This window comes from Zosterops lateralis (assembly GCF_965231275.1).
Source record: "Zosterops lateralis genome assembly, chromosome: 1".
In the NCBI taxonomy this organism is placed as follows: domain Eukaryota; kingdom Metazoa; phylum Chordata; class Aves; order Passeriformes; family Zosteropidae; genus Zosterops; species Zosterops lateralis.
This window is the reverse complement of record NC_139762.1, coordinates 640,025-658,569: the sequence shown is the minus strand read 5'-3', so window position 1 is coordinate 658,569 and position 18,545 is coordinate 640,025. Positions and strand designations below refer to the sequence as shown.

At 53.6% G+C, this 18,545-nt stretch overlaps 1 protein-coding gene across 3 annotated transcripts; it reads left to right on the top strand.

Annotated features, from left to right (window-relative positions):
• Nucleotides 1-520: 520 nt before the first annotated feature.
• On the top strand, nucleotides 521-18,545 carry CCM2 (CCM2 scaffold protein). 3 transcript variants are annotated; one of them, XR_014590580.1, is made up of 11 exons: nucleotides 521-791; nucleotides 8,793-8,966; nucleotides 9,228-9,311; nucleotides 9,935-10,118; nucleotides 12,001-12,137; nucleotides 13,001-13,136; nucleotides 14,075-14,132; nucleotides 15,175-15,304; nucleotides 16,330-16,468; nucleotides 17,360-17,708; nucleotides 17,833-18,545. XR_014590580.1 is itself a non-coding variant. In XM_083865505.1 (10 exons), the coding sequence occupies exons 1-10, from the start codon at nucleotides 762-764 to the stop codon at nucleotides 17,632-17,634; spliced, it is 1,347 nt and encodes a 448-aa protein (XP_083721631.1). In that variant the 5' UTR covers nucleotides 521-761; the 3' UTR covers nucleotides 17,635-18,545. The 3 variants fall into 3 exon arrangements, 2 of the variants coding, with proteins under 2 accessions (XP_083721631.1, XP_083721632.1); XM_083865505.1 differs by having other exon boundaries at nucleotides 17,360-18,545; XM_083865506.1 differs by lacking the exon at nucleotides 8,793-8,966 and having other exon boundaries at nucleotides 17,360-18,545.

Sequence of the window (18,545 nt, the reverse complement as noted above, 5' to 3'; positions counted from 1 at the left end):
ATAATATATTTTTTACATAAATATATAAATATATATTTATTATATATACTATATATTCTATTTTTATAATATATATATAAAAATATATATTATATATACTGCGTCATAATGAAGGCGGGGCTATGGGGGCGGGGTCTCAGTGTGGTGGGCGTGGCCAGCAGGGTTGACCAATTGAGGGCGTGGTCCAGGTTAGGGGGGCGTGGTGTCAGAGTGATGGGCGTGGTCAGCGGGGTTAACAGTTTGGAGGCGTGGTTTAGGGTGGGCGTGACCTCAGACTGATGGGCGTGGCCGATAGGGTTTAGCGAATAAGGGCGTGGTTTAGAGTGGGCGTGGCCTCAGGCTGATGGGCGTAGCCAATAGGGTTTAGCTAATCAGGGCGCGGTTTAGAGTGGGCGTGGCCAATAGTGTTCAGCGAACGAGGGCGTGGTTTTGGGTGGGCGCGGCTTACCGTGCCCAGCGCGCGGCGCATGCGCAGTACTCTCTTCTCCCCCCGGCGGCGGGACTATGACGTCACACGAAGGCGCCGCCCAAGATGGCGGCGGGGCCGAGCCGCGGGCGCTGAGGCGGCGCCGGGACCGGGATCGACAGCGGGAGCGAGAACGGCACCGGGAACGGGATCAGAGCGCGGGGCTGGAGCGGGAACCGCGCGGGACATGATCCCCGCCACCACCGCCGCCGCCGCGCTCTGAGGCCCCGCCGCTCCCCCTGGCCGGGATGCCCCGGGGGGGGCCCGGGCCGCCGCCGCCGCTGGAACCGGAGCCATGGAGGAGGAGGGCAGGAAGGGCAAGAAGGTGAGACCGGGACCCTCCCGGTGGTGCCCGACCCCTCCCGGGGCTGTTCGGAGCTTTCCCGTGAAATTCCACCCCGATCCCTCCCCAAACCCCCCACCCCAACCCTCCCCCCGCCACTGAGGGCTTTAAACAGCTCATTCATTGATGGGGATATTAATTATAGAGCGACTAATTTATGAGTATTATTGCTAATGCAAATTAATTTAACTCATCCATCTCCTAATTCATGTTTTTGTTGTGTCTCGGGGGCTCAAAACTGCAGCTTTTGCCCTGATTTTCCTCCTTTTCAGCCCATTTTTGTGTCCTGGGGGAGCTGGGGATGGGTTTGATCCCAAAGTTTTGGGGAGAAAATGGAGATTTTTGGGGAGAAACTGGAGATTTTTGAGTAAAAACTGGAGATTTTGGGGAGAAAGTGGAGAGTTTGGGGAGAAACTGAAGATTTTTGGGAAAAACTGGAGATTTTGGAGAGAAACTGGAGATTTTTGGGTAGGAAATTGAGATTTTTGGGTAGAAACTGGAGATTTTTGGGGAAGAAACTGGAGATTTTGGGGGAAAAATGAGATTTTGGGTAGAAACTGGAGATTTTGGGAAAAAACTGGAGATTTTTTGGGAGAAACTGGAGATTTTTGGGAAAAAACTGGAGATTTTGGGGAAAAACTGGAGATTTTGGGGAAAAACTGGAGATTTTTGAGTAGAAAATTGAGATTTTGGGGAGAAACTGGAGATTTTGGGGAGAAACTGGAGATCTGTGTCTTCCTCAGGAGTTCCAGCTGCAGGGAAAACCCTTATTCCTGCTTTTCCCACCCTGTGGATGATCCCAGCACCATTCTGAGCTGAAATGAAGGATTTGAGTCCCCTCAGTGCTGCTCCAAAGGGAGCTCAGGACAGGTTTGGTTGGGATAAAGAGGAAAAATCCCAGCCTGGTTTTGGGGTTGAGCCCAGATTTGGATAAAAAAACCTGAACTGGGTTAAACTGGAGCCCTGGAATTCCTTCCCAGCAGCTCCTGGCCCCTGGATCTCACTCGTGGTTATCCCAGTGGGAATGTGGAGCTGTCCTGGGGTAAAAAAACACATTTCCCACAAGTTGTGGATCCACCTGGAGCCCTGGAATTCCATGGGACGTGCCCAGGGCTGGCAGGGGTTGGTGTTCCAGGTGAGGTGGATGTTCCCTGAGCTGTTTATTCCCAGGAGAAGTGTGGGGCAGGGTTTCCCTGAGGGAAATTCTCTGTTTAATCAGCTTTCAGCATGAAATCCCCACCTTTCCCAGCTCGGGGTGACTGAGGTTGGTGCCGTTTTCCCTCTTTCAGCAGCTGCTTCAGCATTTCCCTCATAAAACGTGGAGTTGCTGAGCTTGGAGTTGCATCTTTGGGGGAAATTCTTTTTGGAATTCCTTTGTTATCCAGAATATCCAGCCCTGTGGTGGGTTGATCTCAGTGTGGGCAGCAGGAATTGGGGAATTCTGTCCTTCCAGGGGATTCCCCACCTGCAGAGCTGCCCCAGCCCTGCTGGAGAGATCCAGAGCTGCCCCAGGGCTGCAGCCCCTCTGCTCTTTGGGATAAAGAGGATTTTAGAGGATCCATCTGTTGGGAAAGATGAATCAGGGAAACCTTATAAATATGATTGTTTAGCAAAAGATTCTGAAAATGTGAAACCTGTAATTGAAATGAAAGTGTACTTTGAGTTGTAGGACACTGAGTTTAGTTACTCTATAACCTGAAGACAACAGCCTGGGCAGCTGGAGGAGAATCCCTTTGGATTGAACAATCCCCTTCTGCTGCCTGAGGGATCCAAAGGTCAATGCAGCAAAACAGAAAAGTCTAAAGAGGAGTTTTTAGAGTTTAAAATATAACACATGGTAATGTAGTAGTTCTTACAGGCTGTGTGGAGATTCTATAGGATTTTGTGTCTTGTGTTGGTTGGTCACTGTAAATTAGAATATTCATCACAAAAGGAGATAGAATGGATTGGAACCAGGACCTGGCTCTCTCTGGACCTCGCTCTCCTTTCCCTGCTCTTCCCCCTGCACTCTGACCCTGCCCCTTGCTCTCTCTCCCCTCTCCTCAGCCCAAACCCTCTTTGCTCTCTCTCCTTCTCTCTCTGGCACTTCCCTCCAGCCCAGGCTGGTGGCTGAAGGCAAAGCCCTTTGTACCCACCACCCTTGCAATAAACCCACATATTCTGGAATATCTCAGCTCTGCAGAGTCCCTTGTCCCTGTAAGTCACGGATGTTTCTACATCCATCCTTTGGGATCTGCTGGTGTTTGCTGGGAGATCAGGAATTGGGGTGGTGGAGGAAATTCCACTGTCCCAGGCTGCTCCAAACCCTGTCCCTGTGCACTGCCAGGGATCTTTCTATGGGCAGGAAGAAGTTTTAACAATCCCTGGACTCAGTAAACTCTGGGATTATTGGGATTGGAAAATCTTTTGGGATCAGAAAATCCTCTGGGATCCATCCTGGTGTGGGAACAAAACAACTCTGAGTTTGGGGGAGAAAATTTGGACTCAGCCTCTCTTGGCACAGGGGATATTTCCCTCCTGGGGGCAGAGAATGAAGGATTTTGGGGTGTTTTCAGGGGATTTGCGGTGTTTTCAGGGGATTTGGGAGTGTTTTCAGAGGATTTTGGGGTGTTTTCAGGGGATTTTGGGGTGTTTTCAGGGGATTTGGGGTGTTTTCAGGGGATTTTGGGGTGTTTTCAGAGGATTTGGGGGTGTTTTCAGAGGATTTTGGGGTGTTTTCAGGGGATTTTGGGGTGTTTTCAGGGGATCTGGGGTGTTTTCAGGTATTTTGGGGTGTTTTCAGGGATTTGGGGTGTTTTCAGAGGATTTTGGGATGTTTTCAGAGGATTTTGGGGTGTTTTCAGGGGATTTGGGGTGTTTTCAGGGATTTTGGGGTGTTTTCAGGGATTTTGGGGTGTTTTCAGGGGATTTGGGGTGTTTTCAGGGGATTTGGGGTGTTTTCAGGGGATTTTGGGGTGTTTTCAGGGGATTTTGGGTGTTTTCAGAGGATTTTGGGGTGTTTTCAGGGGATTTGGGGTGTTTTCAGGGGATTTTGGGGTGTTTTCAGGGATTTTGGGGTGTTTTCAGGGGATTTGGGGTGTTTTCAGAGGATTTGGGGTGTTTTCAGGGGATTTTGGGGTGTTTTCAGGGGATTTGGGGTGTTTTCAGAGGATTTTGGGGTGTTTTCAGGGGATTTTGGGGTGTTTTCAGGGGATTTGGGGGTGTTTTCAGGGATTTTGGGGTGTTTTCAGGGGATTTTGGGGTGTTTTCAGGGGATTTGGGGTGTTTTCAGGGGATTTGGGAGTGTTTTCAGAGGATTTTGGGGTGTTTTCAGGGGATTTGGGGTGTTTTCAGGGGATTTGGGGTGTTTGCAGGGATTTGGGGTGTTTTCAGAGGATTTGGGGTGTTTTCAGGGGATTTGGGGTGTTTTCAGGGGATTTGGGGTGTTTTCAGGGATTTTGGGGTGTTTTCAGAGGATTTGGGGTGTTTTCAGGGGATTTGGGGTGTTTTCAGGGGATTTTGGGGTGTTTTCAGGGATTTTGGGGTGTTTTCAGGGGATTTGGGGTGTTTGCAGGGATTTGGGGTGTTTTCAGGGGATTTGGGGTGTTTTCAGAGGATTTGGGGTGTTTGCAGGGATTTGGGGGTGTTTTCAGGGGATTTTGGGGTGTTTTCAGGGGATTTTGGGGTGTTTGCAGGGATTTTGGGGTGTTTTCAGAGGATTTGGGGTGTTTTCAGAGGATTTTGGGGTGTTTGCAGGTATTTTGGGGTGTTTTCAGGGGATTTGGGGTGTTTTCAGGGGATTTTGGGGTGTTTGCAGGGGATTTGGGGTGTTTTCAGGGGATTTTGGGGTGTTTGCAGGTATTTGGGGGTGTTTTCAGGGGATTTGGGGGTGTTTTCAGGGGATTTGGGGTGTTTTCAGAGGATTTTGGGGTGTTTGCAGGGATTTTGGGGTGTTTTCAGAGGATTTGGGGGTGTTTTCAGAGGATTTTGGGGTGTTTTCAGGGGATTTTGGGGTGTTTTCAGGGGATTTTGGGGTGCACAGGGCGGGGTGAGAACAGGGAACAGGCTCGTGGGTCCCTCCCCAGCTCAGCCCGTGACGTGGGGCAGAGGAAACCGCGGCACTTCCTGCCCCCAGAGCCCCAAATTCCGGCACCCCCAGGGCGAGGAGAGCCTTCCCCGAGCCCCCCAGAGCCCCCCAGAGCCCCCCCAGCACTGCTCAGCCCTGCTGGGAGCCCCATGGAGGACGAGGTGGGTGCTGGGCTTGGGGAACCCCAAAAAGAAGAAGGTGTTTTGGGGCTGCGTCACAACCCGGGGCTGGAGCCCCCCATTCCTCCTCCCCAGGGGGGCACAGGGTGAGCCCAGCCCTGCCGTGGGGCACAGCCTGGGGGAAAGGGGGGTCCTCTGGACTGGGGGGGTCTGGGTGACCCCAGCCCTCCCAGGGGGCACAGCCTGGGGGAAAGGGGGGTCCTCTGGATTGGGGGGCACAGGGTGATCCCGGCACAGCCCGCGGGAAAGGGGGGTCCTCTGGATTGGGGGGGGGTCTGGGTGCTGCCTGCTGGAGGGGGAAGTGTCTGGGTACACTTTGATCCCAGGGGGACGTCCCTGCATTGCTCTGCTTTGGGATCCTGAGGGATTTTTGTGGAATTTCATCCCTAGGGATTGGCTCTGCTTTGGGATCCTGAGGGATTTTTGTGGAACTGCATTTTTAGGGATTGGCTCTGCTTTGGGATCCTGAGAGATCCCTGTGGAATTTCATCCCTAGGGATTGGCTCTGCTTTGGGATCCTGAGAAAATCCTGTGGAGCTGCAGTTTTAGGGATTTGCTCTGCTTTGGGATCCTGAGGGATTGGCTCTGCTTTGGGATCCTGAGAGTTTCCTGTGGAATTTCATCCCTAGGGATTGGCTCTGCCTTGGGATTGGCTCTGCTTTGGGATCCTGAGAGATTTTTGTGGAATTTCATCCTTAGGGATTTGCTCTGCTTTGGGATCCTGAGGGATTCCTGTGGAGCTGCAGCCTTTGGGATCCTGAGAGATTTTTGTGGAATTTCATCCCTAGGGATTGGCTCTGCCTTGGGATTGGCTCTGCTTTGGGATCCTGAGAGATTTTTGTGGAATTTCATCTTTAGGGATTGGCTCTGCTTTGGGATCCTCAGAGATCCCTGTGGAGCTGCAGTTTTAGGGATTGGCTCGGCTTTGGGATCCTGAGAGATCCCCGTGGAATTTCATCCTCAGGGATTTTTAGGCAGGATTTCAGGTGGGATATCCCCAAGCTGGGGCCTCCCCAGGCCTGTTGTGTCCAGGATTTCCCTCTCCCCAGAGTCCCAGCCCCTCGGCAGGATTATGGAATATGTTTATTGAGGATCTTGGGGTCTTTCTCCTGGTTGTTTTGTGTAGAGATTCTTCCCAAAACTCCACCCTGCTGCTCCTGAGGCAGAGCTGTGGAGCTCTCTCCTCTCCTCTCTGCCCTGTAGGATCCTTTCATTTTTGTCTCCCTGATCCCAGGGATGTTTTTCCAGGCCAGGCTGTGTGAGCTGGTAACTCCTGTTGTCCCAGGAGCTTTTCCTTGCTTTGTATTTAATTAATTCACCATAGGAAGGGTGTTCTCTGCCCCTTCACATCCCAAATTCCTTCCCCTGGCCCATGAGGATCAGAAAAGCCAGGCTGTGATTGTCCTGAGGGGTGGGGGGCTGAGGCCACCAGGGAATTGGAGTCACAAATCCAAGGAGTTCAGAGATCCAGCCATGGATCTGTCTCTGTCTGCTCCAAACACCCACTTCTCCTGCTAAACCCGGAATTGGAGCAGTTTGGGGATGTTCCCAATCATTTTCCAGCATGGAAAATACTCCATTTGGTGAGATCCATGTGATATTCCAATGCCAAAGGACAGCTGGGAGCCTTTGTGTTTGCTCCAGTGCTTTTCCAAACCTGGCACTTCAGGGTTGGGAATTTCCCATTTTTCCCCAGGGAAATTCACTTTCTGGGATCATTTTCTCATTGTTTGGGGTGTCCTTGGAACACCCCTGGATGGTTTCTTTTTGGCATTCCTGGTTGAGTTGGCCCAGCAGATCCTCAGGGAGGCACAAAACCCCTCTGGATCCACCTGTTCACCTGGAAAATATTGTTGTGTATGAGAGTTCTATTTCTCTTACCTGGAGGGCTGAACACAGTGACTTTTGGGGGAAACCACCACATTTTGGTAGTGGGAACACCCAGCACTTTGTTCTGTATCCCAGGAAAAGGCTTTTCTTTGGAAAAACCCATGAATTTACAGCTCCAAACCTGTTGTTGTCCTGTGAGGCAAAACCAGCAGGGATGGGATTGGGGGTCACAGGGCAGGAGGGGCTGCCAGAGCCCCCCCAGTGCCAAACCCCTTTCCTGTTGGGAAAGATGAATCAGGGAAACCTTATAAATATGATTGCTTGGCAAAAGATTCTGAAAATATGAAACCTGTAATGGAAATAGAAATGGAAGCTGGCTTTGAGTTGTAGGATACTGAGTTTAGTCACTATAGAACCTGAAAACAACAGCCTGGGCAGCTGGAGGAGAATCCCTTTGGATTGAACAATCCCCTTCTGCTGCCTGAGGGATCCAAAGGTCAATGCAGCAAAACAGAAAAGTCTAAAGAGTCGTTTTTAGAGTTTAAAATATAACACATGGTAATGTAGTAGTTCTTACAGGCTGTGTGGAGATTCTATAGGATTTTGTGTCTTGTGTTGGTTGGTCACTGTAAATTAGAATATTCATCACAAAAGGAGATAGAATGGATTGGAACCAGGACCTGGCTCTCTCTGGACCTCGCTCTCCTTTCCCTGCTCTTCCCCCTGCACTCTGACCCTGCCCCTTGCTCTCTCTCCCCTCTCCTCAGCCCAAACCCTCTTTGCTCTCTCTCCTTCTCTCTCTGGGACTTCCCTCCAGCCCAGGCTGGTGGCTGAAGGCAAAGCCCTTTCTACCCACGGCCCTGCAATAAACCCACATATTCTGGAATATCTCAGCTCTGCAGAGTCCCTTGTCCCTGTAAGTCACGGATGTTTCTACACCTTCCCAGCCTGATCCTGGTTTCTCCTTTTGCTTTCCCCAGCCCAGGCTCGTGTCCCTGTTCAAGCTCCAAACCTGGTGGGGCAAAACCAGCAGGATGGGATTGGGGGTCACCAGGCCAAGAGGGGCTGCCAGAGGCCCCCCAAACCCCTTTCCCAGCCTTTCCCAGTGCTCCCTTTGCTCTCCCCAGCCCGGGCTCGTGTCCCCGTTCAAGCTCCAAACCTGGTGGGGCAAATCCAGCAGGATGGGACTGAGGGTCACCAGGCAGGAGGAACTGCCAGAGCTCCCCCAGTGCCAAACCCCTTTCCCAGACTCATCCTGGTTTCTCCTGTTTCTCTCCCCAGCCCAGGATTGTGTCCCTGTCCAAGCTCCAAACCTGTCACTGTTCTGTGGGGCACAAACCCCCTTCCCAGGCTGATCCTGGTGCTCCTGTTGCTCTCCCCAGCCCGGGATTGTGTCCCTGTTCAAGGCATTGTCCTGTGGGGCAAAACCAGCAGGGATGGGATTGAGGTTCATGGGGCAGGAGGGGCTGCCAGAGCCAAACCCCTTTCCCAGACTGATCCTGGTTTCTCCTGTTTCTCTCCCCAGCCCGGGGTTGTGTCCCTGTTCAAGCTCCAGACCTGTCACTGTTCTGTGGGGCACAAACCCCCTTCCCAGGCTGATCCTGGTGCTCCCGTTGCTCTCCCCAGCCCGGGATTGTGTCCCTGTTCAAGGCATTCTCCTTGGGGCAAAACCAGCAGGATGGGATTGGGGGTCACCAGGCCAAGAGGGGCTGCCAGAGCCCCCCAAACCCCTTTCCCAGCCTTTCCCAGTGCTCCCTTTGCTCTCCCCAGCCCAGGATCGTGTCCCTGTTCCAGCTCCAAACCTGGTGGGGCAAATCCAGCAGGGATGGAACTGAGATTCATTGGGCAGGAGAGGCCCCCAAACCCCCTTTCCCAGGCTGATCCTGGTGCTCCTGTTTCTCTCCCCAGCCCGGGCTGGTGTCCCCGTTCAAGCGAGTGTTCCTGAAGGGGGAGAAGGGCCGGGACAAGAAGGCCCAGGAGAAGGCGCAGGAGCGGCGCCCGCTGCACACGGTGCTGGTGGCGCTGCCCGACCGCGTGGAGCCCGACCTGCTGCTCCACGACTACATCGAGAAGGAGGTCAAGGTACCCCCAGGGCTCTGCTTTTTGGGGCATTCCTTTCTAATATCCCACTGGAAACCCGTTCCCCCTTATCCAGAGTTCCTCTCCCAAAGCCTCTCATGCACTGGGAGGGGCTCTGAGCTTTCTGTGGAGTTCTGTTTTTCCAAGCGAACATTCCCACCTCTCACCCGTGTCCAGTTTTTCCTTGGAGCGTGTCCATGACTCGTTTTGCCACATCCAGGATGGTGTCTGAGCTGTGGTAATGGTGTGGCTCTTCTCTCCCAGTATTTAGGGCAGCTGACGTCCATCCCGGGCTACCTGAACCCCTCCAGCCGCACCGAGATCCTGCACTTGATCGACAACGCCAAGGTGGGCACTCACCTGCTCTGGGGCTCCAGAGGGCAAAAATCCAGGCTCAGGGGGCTCCCTCAGGGCTGGGGGCTCAGCCAGGTGCTGCTCTCCCTTCTGCTGTTCCATGGGTGGGAGGGAAAGCTGTTCCTAAAGGGGAAACAGCCCTGGGAGGGCAGTGTGGGGCTGGAATGGATTTCCCAAAGGGGAAATACCCCTGAGAAGGAGCTGTGGGGCTGGAATGTGGGGCTGGAATGGATTTCCCAAAGGAGAAACACCCCTGGGAGGAGGTGTGGGGCTGGAATGGATTTCCCAAAGGAGAAACACCCCTGGGAGGAGGTGTGGGGCTGGAATGGATTTCCCAAAGAGAAAACACCCCATGGAGAGCAGTGTGGGGCTGGAAAAGAGGAAACACCCCATGGAGGGCAGTGTGGGGCTGGAATGGATTTCCCAAAGGAGAAACAGCCCTATGCGAGTGGGATTTCCCAGAGCAGCTGTGGCCCCATCCCTGGGAGTGTTCCAGGCCAGGTTGGATGGATGGGGAGCAGCCTGGGACAGTGGAAGTTGTCCCTCCCCGTGGCAGGGAGTTGGATAATCCTTGAACTCCTTCCATAAGTAAACCCCTGTGGATCCCGGTGTTGCAGAGAGCCCACCAGCTCCCGGGACAGCTGAGCCCAGAGCACGATGCAGTCATCAGCCTCTCTGCCTACAACATCAAACTGGTGTGGAGGGACGGGGAGGATCTGATCCTCAGGGTGCCCATCCACGACATCGCCTCCGTCTCCTACATCCGCGACGACTCCGCTCACCTGGTGGTGCTCAAGACAGGTGAGCTGTGGCCACGGGGGTGGGGATTGTCCTCCCTGTTGTGGTTTGAAAAGCAAAACGAATGAGAGGCTCCAAGTCAGAGATATAATTTAATAAGAAGAAAGGTAAAAAGGTAAAAATAAAATAAAATAAAATAAAATAAATATAAAATAAATATAAAATAAATATAAAATAAAATAAAAATAAACAAAATAAAATAAGATAAAATAAAATAAAATAAATATAAAATATAAAATAAAGTAAAATAAAATAAAATAAAAATAAAATAAAATAAACCAAAAATAAAATAAGATAAAATAAAATAAATATAAAATATAAAATAAAGTAAAATAAAATTAAAAAAAATTAAAATAAAATAAAATAAAATAAACCAAAAATAAAATAAGATAAAATAAAATAAAATAAAAATAAAATAAACAAAATGAAATAAACAAAATAAAATAAGATAAAATAAAATAAATATAAAATATAAAATAAAGTAAAATAAAATTAAAAAAAATAAAAATAAAATAAAATAAAATAAACCAAAAATAAAATAAGATAAAATAAAATAAAAATAAAATAAACAAAATGAAATAAAATAAAATAAGATAAAATGAAATAAAATAAAATAAGATAAAATAAAATAAATATAAAATATAAAATAAAATAAAATAAAATAAATAATAAAAAATAAAATAAAAATAAAATAAAATCAATGCAATAACACAAAGGAGCACTGCCAGAGTCAGAACACACCCTGAGCAGGGTGGGGGGAGCAGTCCAGGTGAGGGGCTCTTCCTGAAGCAGTGATCCCACAGAAAGGTCTGGGAGCTCTGCTCCTCTGGGAATCCAGTGGCTCAGGGCTGCTTGTCCTGTCCCAAATCCCAGATTCTCTCCAGGTGGGAATGCTTGGCTCCTCCCCCTGGGCATTGGGAGCATCTCCCAATGGGATGAGGAGTCGTGCAGTGGCTCCTTGATGGCCCATTAAACAGAGAGAGCTCCTGGAGGGAGTTCCCTGTGAGTCCTGGGCAAGGCATTGATGGGCCATGAGCAGAAGAGCCCAACACTAGAGCTCTGCCCCGCTTGGTTTTAACAGTTCATGAAGATGGTGATAGAGTAAATGCTTTGTGTACATCCCACACCACAACCCAGGACACCCCCCCAAGGGACACAGAGCCACCTGGGACAGGGGGAGATGTCCCTGCCCATGGCAGGGTGTGGGGCTGGGTGGGTTTAAAAGTCTCTCCAACACAAAACATTCCATGACACCTCATTCCCTGTCCTGTGCATGTCACACCTGCATGGTTTAGGAACAGGGAGCTGGGAAAGGCTGAGCCAGGGATTTACCTGATTACAAACCCCATGGACAGGCACCTGCATGGTTTGGGAACAGGGAGTTGGGAAAGGCTGAGCCAGGGATTTATCTGATTACAAAACTCATGGACAAGCTGTGGAATAAAGGAATAAATGCCTCAGGGGATGGAAATATGGTGATGGGATTCTAAGCAGTGAAAACAGCCAGAGTGCTGTTAAATCCAGCTCCAAACTGGAGCGTTTTCACAGAATCACAGAATGTGCGGGTTGGGAGAGACCTTCAAAATCATCGAGTCCAACCCAGCCCTGACACCTCAACTGGATCATGGCATCGAGTGCCACATCCAGTTTCCTTTTAAACACATCCAGGGATGGTGATTCCACCACCTCCATGGGCAGACTATTCCAGTATTTAATCACTTTTTCTGTGAAAAACTTCTTAATATCCAATCTATAGTTCCCTTGACGCAGCTTAAGATTGTGTCCTCTCATCCCATTCTGCTGCTTCAGGGCTCTTCCTCACCTGCAGGACTCCATCCTGTGCCCTCCCTGCCCTTCCTTTTCCTCACCTGTGCTCTCCCCTCAGCTCAGGATCCCGGGATCTCTCCAAGCCAGAGCCTGTGTGCCGAGGGCTCCAAGGCGCTGACGTCGGGCTCGCTGTCAGAGAGTGCAGGGGGGCCCCTGGAGTGCTGCTGCCTGGTGGTGCTGGCCACAGAGAGCAAGGTACAGCTGCCTGGAAACCCTGGGAGTGCCTCAGCCTGGCCCCACAGTCACTGGGATTGCTGGGAGCTTTGTGGCTCTTGGGTTGTGGTGATGGTGGAGCCATAAACTGCACAGTGGCAAAATCCTGTGGTGTGTCCTGCTCTCACTCCTCGTGGGACACAGATTGTGAGGGATGCCAGGTGTGGTTGGGCATTGCTGGAGCACCTGGAGAAGGAATTCAGATCCCTGTCTCAACCCTGGGACACAAGAGGGTCTCCAGGAAGTGTTTTTCCCTTGGTCCCTGTCACCCAGAGCTCTCACTCCTCGTGGGATACAGGTTTAGGGATGCCAGGTGTGGTTGGAGCACCTGGAGAAGGAATCCTGATCCCTGTCCCAGCCCTGGGACACAAAAGGGTCTCCAAAAAGTATTTCCCTTGGTCCCTGTCCCCCAGAGCCTTCTGCAGCAGCACAGAATCCACGAGGACAGTCCCACAACAGGGTTTTGCTGATCAGAGTGTTTTCCCTGTGCTGACCTGGGAATTTATTTCATCCAGTGTCTGGATCCAGAGATTCCAGTCTGATCTCCACTGAGGGTGGAGTTTCACTCCCCTCATTCCCAGCTCTGACAGCCCCTGGGGCTCCTGCACCCTCTGGGATGAGCCAAAATCCCAGAGAGCTGCACGGAGGAGCCTCAGAAGAGGATGTGGGGGCTCCTGGGTTGGTGCTGGAGAATCCCAACTCCTGTTGCCAAATGGAAGAGGGTGGGGATGGTCCTGGGGGTCTCTACATTTCCCTGTCCTCGTGGGGGGACCAGCACCCCACAGAGCCGAGGGGAGAGGGGCTGTCCCTCCCTGGGCTGTGCCTCAGCTCCCTGCTGTTCCCAGGTGGGCGCTGAGGAGCTCTGCTCCCTGCTCAGCCAAGTCTTCCAGATCGTTTACACCGAGTCCACCATCGACTTCCTGGACCGCGCCATCTTCGACGGCGCCTCGACGCCGACACGGCACCTGTCCCTGCACAGCGGTGGGTGTCCCCAGGGCTGTCCCCTGCTGTCCCTGCACAGCGGTGGGTGTCCCCAGGGCTGTCCCCTGCTGTCCCCTGCTGTCCCTGCACAGCGGTGGGTGTCCCCTGCTGTCCCCTCCTGTCCCCTGCTGTCCCTGCACAGCGGTGGGTGTCCCCAGGGCTGTCCCCTGCTGTCCCTGCACAGCAGTGGGTGTCCCCTGCTGTCCCTGCACAGTGGTGGGTGTCCCCTGCTGTCCCTGCACAGCGGTGGGTGTCCCCAGGGCTGTCCCCTGCTGTCCCTGCACAGCAGTGGGTGTCCCCTGCTGTCCCTGCACAGTGGTGGGTGTCCCCTGCTGTCCCTGCACAGCGGTGGGTGTCCCCAGGGCTGTCCCCTGCTGTCCCTGCACAGCGGTGGGTGTCCCCTGCTGCCCTGGGGCTGTCCCCTGCTGTCCCTGCACAGTGGTGGGTGTCCCCTGGGGCCCCTGGGGCTGTCCCTGCTGTCCCCTGCCTCCCTGGGGCTGTCCCCTGCTGTCCCTGCACAGCGGTGGGTGTCCCCTGGGGCTGTCCCCTGCCCCTGCCACCCTCCCTGGGCCTGTCCCCTGCTGTCCCCCTCCCCACGGCCACACACAGCCCCAGGCACCAATGGCTGAGCCTCAACAGCCTCAGAGACCCCCGAGCCCACCCAGCCCTGACCGTGTCCCCAGGTGCCACATCCACAGGGCTGGGGGCTGCACCCCTCCCTGGGCATCCTGTTCCAATGCCTGACCAGCCTTGCCCTGAAGGAATCTCCCTAAATTCCAGCCTAAACCTGCCCTGGCACAACCTGAGGCTGTTTCCTCTTACCCAATCACTCATTCCTGGCCTCTTCCCTTCCAGAAATCCCTTTGTGTCTCTCCTGGCTTGGGACAACACCGAATTCTTGCCTCTCACATTCCATCTCTGAAATCTTTTCCTTCCAGATGACTCTTCCACCAAAGTGGACGTGAAGGAGCCCTTTGAGGCGGATGCCAGCACTTTGTGAGTGATCCCTGTCCCCTGGAGCTGGGATAATCCCAGATCTGCTGCCATGGGCACATCAGGGAGGGTTGGCAGGGATCCTGCCCAGGCCTGGATTGTTTTCTGCCCTCAGCATTCCAGGCAGTCACATCCACTTGCTATCCCTATGTCAGCACAGTGCAGGATCACCAGCTGCAGATGGGAGAAAGGTTGTTTTTTTTTTTTTTTTTTTTTCCCAAAAAACTTGTTATTTGGGAAGGTTTTCCCTCCTGGGTCACTGGAGACACGGACAGAGTTTGTGGGATGAAATCCTAACACACAAACTGCTGGTTAACGTGGAGGGATGCTCTTGGAATAGCCAACACAGAGGGATCCTCTAGGAATATTTCACATGGAGGAATTAGGAAACTTATTGAAAAATCACACATTTAAGCCCCAAAGTACAGAGTGTGGGGATTTTTCCCTGTGTTGTTCCCAATGAAGAAGCAGCACAGGGATAATTCCCCACACAGAGCTTTATTATCACTGTCACCAAAGCAGTGGTTGGTTCCCTGGGGGTCTTGGGGTGCCCTCAGGAGCTGGGGGTTTTTAGAATCATGGAATATCCCGGGTTGGGGGGCACCCCAAGGAATGTGGAGGGATGCTCTTGGAATAGCCAAGACAGAGGGATTCTCTAGGATAATGTTTCAGATGGAAAAATTAGGAACCTCATTGAAAATCACACATTCAATCCCCAAAGTACAGAGTGTGGGGATTTTTCCCTGTGTTGTTCCCAATGAGAAAGCAGCAGAGGGATAATTCCCCACACAGAGCTTTGTTGTCATTGTCACCAAAGCAGTGTTTGCTTCCCTGGGGGTCTTGGGGTGCCCTCAGGAGCTGGGGGGGTTTTAGAATCAGAATATCCCAGGTTGGGAGGCACCCCAAGGATCTTAAGAATCATGGAATATCCCGGGCTGGGAGGCACCCCAAGGATCAGAGTCCAGCTCCTGGCCCTGCACAAGCCACCCAAAAGTCCCAGGAGCAGCTCCAGGGGCTGTGGGGAGCTGACCCTGCCCGGGGACAGTTCCTTTGCAGACACTCTGGAAGCAGGGGACACGTCCCCGTCCTCCTTCCCGTCCCCACACGTCACCACGGCCAGCGAGAGCGAGCTCAGCACCACGGCCACCGAGCTGCTGCAGGACTACATGATGACAGTGAGCCTGGGGCAGGGCTGGGGCAGGGCTGGGGAGGAGGAGCAGCTCAGCCTCAGCCTGCCTGGGCTCAGAGGGGCCCATGGTGGGCTGGGTTTGGGTGGGAAGGGGCTGTAAAGATGATCAAATCCTTCCCCCTGCCGTGAGCAGAGACTTTCCACTGTCCCAGGCTGCTCCAGCCTTACCTGGGGTATTTCCATGGGTCCAGGGGCAGCCACAGCTTCTCTGGGAAATCCATTCCAGTCCCTCACTACCCTCCCAGTAAAGAATTTCTTCCCAGGATCCCGTAAGAATTTCTCCCCAGGGTCCCATCTAAATCACCATTTTTCCAATTTGAAGCCATTCCCTGTGTCCTGTCCCTCCATCCCTTGTCCCCAGTCCCTCTCCAGCTCTCCTGGAGCCCCTTCAGGCCCTGCCAGGGGCTCTGAGCTCTCCCTGGAGCTTCTCCTCTCCAGGGGAACATTCCCAGCTCTCCCAGCCCTGGAGCAGCTCCGGGGCCTCCTCTGGATCTCTCCAGCAGCTCCTGTGGATTTTGGGCTCCAGGCCTGGGGCAGCTCTGCAGGTGGGGATTCACCTGAGGGGGCAGAGGGGCACAATCCCAGCCCTGGATCCCCTTTTCCAGCAGAAAATTCCAACTTGACTTCTCTGGGAATTCCAGCCCAGCCAGGAATTCCTAATTCCCAACATCCCACCTAAATCTCCTTCTGTCAGCTCAAAGCCATTCCCTGTGTCCTGTCCCTCCATCCCTTGTCCCCAGCCCCTCTCCAGCTCTCCTGGAGCCCCTTTAGGTACCCTCAGCTCTCCCTGGAGCTTCTCCTCTCCAGGGGAACATTCCCAGCCCTGGAGCAGCTCCAGGACTCCTCCATCTCCCCCAGGAGCATCTCCCATTTTCCCTTTCCCACCATCCAAACCCCCTCATGCCCTGAGACTCCACCACAGCTCTGGTGACCCCCACAGCTCCCCCCAGCCCTCCCTTGGGGTTCCAACACCATTCCCAAGCCCCCTGAGTGTTGGTGGTGTCCCCCCAGCTGCGCACGAAGCTGTCCTCGCAGGAGATCCAGCAGTTTGCCATGCTGCTGCACGAGTACCGCAACGGGGCCTCCATCCACGAGTTCTGCATCAACCTCAAGCAGCTCTACGGGGACAGCAGGAAATTCCTGCTCCTGGGTGAGTGAACCAGCCCCGGGGTGAAGGGCTGGGAGGCTCCAGGGTGGAGAAATATCCCAATCCATCTCTGCTGTGGAGGTTTCCTCATTGCTGAGGGCAGCTGGTGCATCCAGCCCAGCTCATCCCACAGCTTCAGGCTTTCCTCAGAGCTGTTCCCTGCTCCCACCTGGCTGTGAAACACCTGGGAGCTTCCTCCAGATCCAGGTGATCTAATCCAGACCTGGGAACCCCCTCCAGACCTGGGAGTCTCTCCCAAATCTAGAAACCTCCTCCAGAGCCAGGGAATTTAATTCCAACCTGGAAATCTCCAGCCCAGGGATATTTAAACAACCCGGCCTCTAATTTTCTAGGGAAACAGGTCAGGAGCACAAAACGTGTCTGACAGCACCTGGGGCCTGCCAGCTGCCCTCTGATATCCCAGGAAAAGGAGGCAGGAATTTAAAATCCCCACAGGACAGGAATAGTGTGTCTTATGTGGGGACAGCACAGATTTGTCCCCTGATGGGACAAATTATTGGGATAAGCTCAGCAAAGCCCAGCGAGATGCTGGAGCTTTGGGAGCTCAGAAAATCCCACTTGAGCCACGTTTTGCCTTCAGTGAGGGGTGGCTGAAAGTCTTAGATGTGAATAAAGGGGGAACTTGGAGCTCCGTGTCCCTCCTGGAAGGCTCAGGAATGACAGAGGGGTGAGAAATTGAGGAATCCCTTGGGATCCCCTGTGAATAAAGGGGGAATGTTGAGGTCCCTGTCCCTTCTGGAAGGCTCAGGAATGACACAGGGGTGAGGAAGGGAACTTGGAGCTCCCTGTCCCTCCTGGAAGGCTCAGGAATGACACGGGCGAGGAATCCCCATCCCGAGCACTCACCGTGTCCTTTCCGTGTCCCCACTGCAGGGCTGCGTCCCTTCATCCCCGAGAAGGACAGCCAGCACTTTGAGAACTTCCTGGAGACCATCGGGGTGAAGGACGGCCGGGGCATCATCACGGACAGCTTCGGGCGGTACCGGCGCTCGCTGGGCGCCGCCTCGGCCTCCAACGGCACCGGCGCCGCCGGCAGCTCGGACGAGCAGTCCGTGCCCTCGGAGGAGGACGAGTGGGACAGGATGATTTCCCACATCAGCAGCGATATCGAGGCCCTGGGCTGCAGCCTGGACAGGGATTCGTCCTGAGGGAGAGCCTGGGGAGGGGTGGTTGGTCCTGGCCGGAGATCGGGGGTGTCCCCGGGACAGGGAGTGACCCCAGGGCTGATCCCAGGACATGGAGTGACCCCCGGGGTGTCCCCAGGACAGGGAGTGACCCCTGGGTTGTCCTTCCTGGGGACACGGTGTGACCCTGGGCATGGACACAGGACACAGAGTGACCCCCAGGCTGATCCCAGGACATGGAGTGACCCCCCAGGGATGTCCCCAGGACACAGAGTGACCCTGGGGCTGCTCCTTCTGGGGACATGGAGTGACCCTGGGGGTGTCCCCAGGACACAGAGTGACCCCAGGGCTGCTCCCAGGACACAGAGTGACCCTGGGGGTGTCCCCAGGACACTGAGTGACCCCCAGGGCTGCTCCCAGGACGTGGAGCTGCCCCTGGAGTGACCCCAGAGCAGGGACCCGCCCTCGGGAGGATCCCAGGACATGGATCTGCCCTCAGAGAGGACCATGGAACATGGATCTGCCCTCGGAGGAGCCCGAAAACACCAACCTGTGCCCTCAAGGCCATCCTGGAACATGGATCTGCCCTTGGAGAGGCCCAAAGACACCAACCTGTTTCCTCACGGAGATCCTGGAACACGGATCTGCCCCTGGAGGGATCCCAGACCCCTCCTGTGGGATCTGGGGGCTCCAGCAGGGTGTCTGCACTGCCTCAGCCTCAGCAGCAGCTCCAGGGGCTCCAGCTGGGACTTGGGGGACAGATCTGGGTTTGGATTTTGGGGACAGATCTCCTCCCAGAGGGACAGATCTGCTCCTGAGGGATGTCCTTTGTGTTGGGGTCTATTCCCAAGGGGCTGGATCTGCTCTTCCCCCAGTTTACACTTTGCACAGCGGGTCCCCCAGAGCTGCCCCCCCCCCCCCCCCCCACAATGAAG